This window comes from Nicotiana attenuata, chromosome 2, assembly GCF_001879085.1.
Source record: "Nicotiana attenuata strain UT chromosome 2, NIATTr2, whole genome shotgun sequence".
Lineage (NCBI taxonomy): Eukaryota > Viridiplantae > Streptophyta > Magnoliopsida > Solanales > Solanaceae > Nicotiana > Nicotiana attenuata.
This window is the reverse complement of record NC_031990.1, coordinates 35,688,472-35,690,975: the sequence shown is the minus strand read 5'-3', so window position 1 is coordinate 35,690,975 and position 2,504 is coordinate 35,688,472. Positions and strand designations below refer to the sequence as shown.

Genomic DNA, 2,504 nt, shown 5'->3' with positions numbered 1-2,504 from the left:
CTTCGGCTGGAAACTTACTCGCAACAACTTCAGTTGGTTTACAATGTCAGAACGTAGAAGAAGTGCACGGAACTATGATTTCTACTTATGAGATTGCACTTCTCTATAATTTTATGTATACAGATTTGTATAAAAAATATATAATTATTGTATAGTGTAATTTTATGTATACAGATCTGTTTAAAAAATGTATAACTATTGTATAGTGTAAATTTATATATACAGATCTGTATAAAAAATATATAATTATTGTATAGTGAGATTGCATATGTATACTGGTTGTTTATTTGAGACACAAGTGCAAAAATCTGAAGAAATACATTATCATAACACTATATTTTAAATAGGTATTGTCTTATATGCGTGGTTGAAAGTTGCAAATGGAGTCTTAGATCTTCAAGTCTACACAAATCAAATGTCTTCAAGGTTGGACGGTTCAATGATGTTCACACTTGCCCAGAGATGACTAGACTGTTTTCACAACGTCATGCTACTTCGTCTGCCATTGCAAAAATGATTTGCAACAAATATGCCAATCCAAAAACAATATACACTCCGGCAGACATCATGAGTGACATGAAACAACAGTATGTGATTAATATGAGTTACGTAAAAGCTTATAGAACAAAAGAAAAGGCGCATGAACTACTAAGAGGGATACCACGCGAATCTTATAGAAAACTGCCGGGTCACTTGTATATGATAAATATGACAAATCCTGGTTCTTTCACAATGTTACATAAATCATAGGACGGACGCTTCATGTATGTTTTTGTCGCACTAAATGCATCAATCATAGGATGAAAATACTGTTACCCTATTGTAGTGGTTGATGGGACATTCCTCAAATCATCACACAGAGGAACAATGTTAACAGCTAGCGCACAAGATGCGGCAGGTGAATATGTTGCAGACTCGTATAATAATTATATATGGTATAGATAGTTCTTATCTGTGTATACAAAAATAACATGTGGATGCTTTCTTATTTGCTTAACCAGGTAAAATTTTTCCACTAGCATACGCTGTTGTAGATTCTGAAAATGATGCTTCCTGGGAATGGTTTTTTGAAATGTTTGGACAGGCTTTTGGGGAAAGGGAAAGGATGTGCATCGTATTAGATCGTCATGCAAGCATATTGAGGGGTGTTTCGATTGTGTATCCAGAGGTATCTCACTGTGTATGCATCTTTCATCTTTGGAATAACATAAAGAAGCAGTTCAAGAAGAACCATGACCGGCTGAGGGAAGTATTTTTTACAATGGCCAGAGCATACAAAATTGAAGATTTTAATCGCCTCATGCAAGATATGGACATCATTGATAAGAGGGTAAGGGGTTACCTATTCCAAGTTGGTTATGAAAAGTGGTCTATAGTGCATTCCACTATTAATAGATCCATGGTGATGACTTCAAATATTGCCGAGTCACTCAATGCAAGGAACAGAGAGGCAAGAGAGCTACCAATCATGAGTTTGCTAGATTACATGATGAATTTGGTTATGGAATGGAATAATACAAATAGAATGACTGCAATGAGTACATTTATTGGCGTAGGAAAAAAATATCATGAAGTACTGAAGGAAAATAGCTATTTGTCGCAGAAGATGACGGTAAATATTCTTTTATCATGTCTTACTTCATACGCCGGAGCAACATACTTTGACAAAAATGCATTAATACTTGTCATATCCATGTTTTAGTTTTACTAATGATATCTATTTAAATTTAGGTGAGGCCTTCAACCGATTATGTATATGTAGTAATGGATGCTGAACAAAGGAGGAACATAGTCTGCATGCAAAAAAGAGAATGCTCGTGCAAACGATTTCAAGTGGATGAGATTCCTTGTCCACATGCTATGGAAGTATTGGACTACACAAACATGGAAGCACCCAAATATTGTTCTGCCTATTACACCAAGGACTACTTCAAGAAGACATTTGAAGTGCCAGTTAATCCACTTCCAGATGAAACTTCATGGGACCTTCCAACAGAGGTGTTAGATAATGTGGTCCTACCACCGATAGTGAAGGGCAAACCAGGAAGACCGACGAAGTCGCGACGCAAGGGACTTTATGAATATCTGTATACTGAAACTGTTACATGTGGACTGTGTGGAAAACAAGGACATAACAGAAGAACATGCAGGAATCTCAAGACAACTAGTAGATGCTGCTACAGTGATTTAGTATTTTCTAACAGTTTTTCTTCTGAATATTACAATTGGAAAAATAATGAGATTTGCAATCAGATTCTCTATGATGTATGAATTAAGATGCTACTTTTTGTCATAATGAAAGTATTGATGGAAGTTTTATTTCAAATACTATTATGGATGTCACTATACAAAATAGATGACAATGTACAAAAAAGACTGTTACTATACAAAAATATACAAAATAGACTGTCACTATACAATTTATATGTAATATTTTGTTCCTATACAAAAAAAAATACAAAATAAACTATAGCTATACAAAAAATATACAAAATAGATGTCAC

At 34.5% G+C, this 2,504-nt stretch overlaps 1 protein-coding gene across 1 annotated transcript; it reads left to right on the top strand.

The window, feature by feature from the left end:
- Nucleotides 463-2,271, top strand: LOC109218364. The gene is made up of 4 exons (XM_019382728.1): nucleotides 463-721; nucleotides 827-898; nucleotides 1,002-1,612; nucleotides 1,732-2,271. Exons 1-4 carry the CDS (start codon nucleotides 463-465, stop codon nucleotides 2,269-2,271), a joined length of 1,482 nt encoding a protein of 493 aa, XP_019238273.1.

Bases quoted from the DNA above. Each gene is read 5' to 3' on its own strand.
- LOC109218364 (XM_019382728.1), top strand. From the start codon at position 463: ATGACTAGACTGTTTTCACAACGTCATGCTACTTCGTCTGCCATTGCA. The intron at 722-826 runs GTTCTTTCACAA...ACCCTATTGTAG, and splicing joins GATAAATATGACAAATCCTG to TGGTTGATGGGACATTCCTC. The intron at 899-1,001 runs GTGAATATGTTG...TTGCTTAACCAG, and splicing joins TAGCGCACAAGATGCGGCAG to GTAAAATTTTTCCACTAGCA.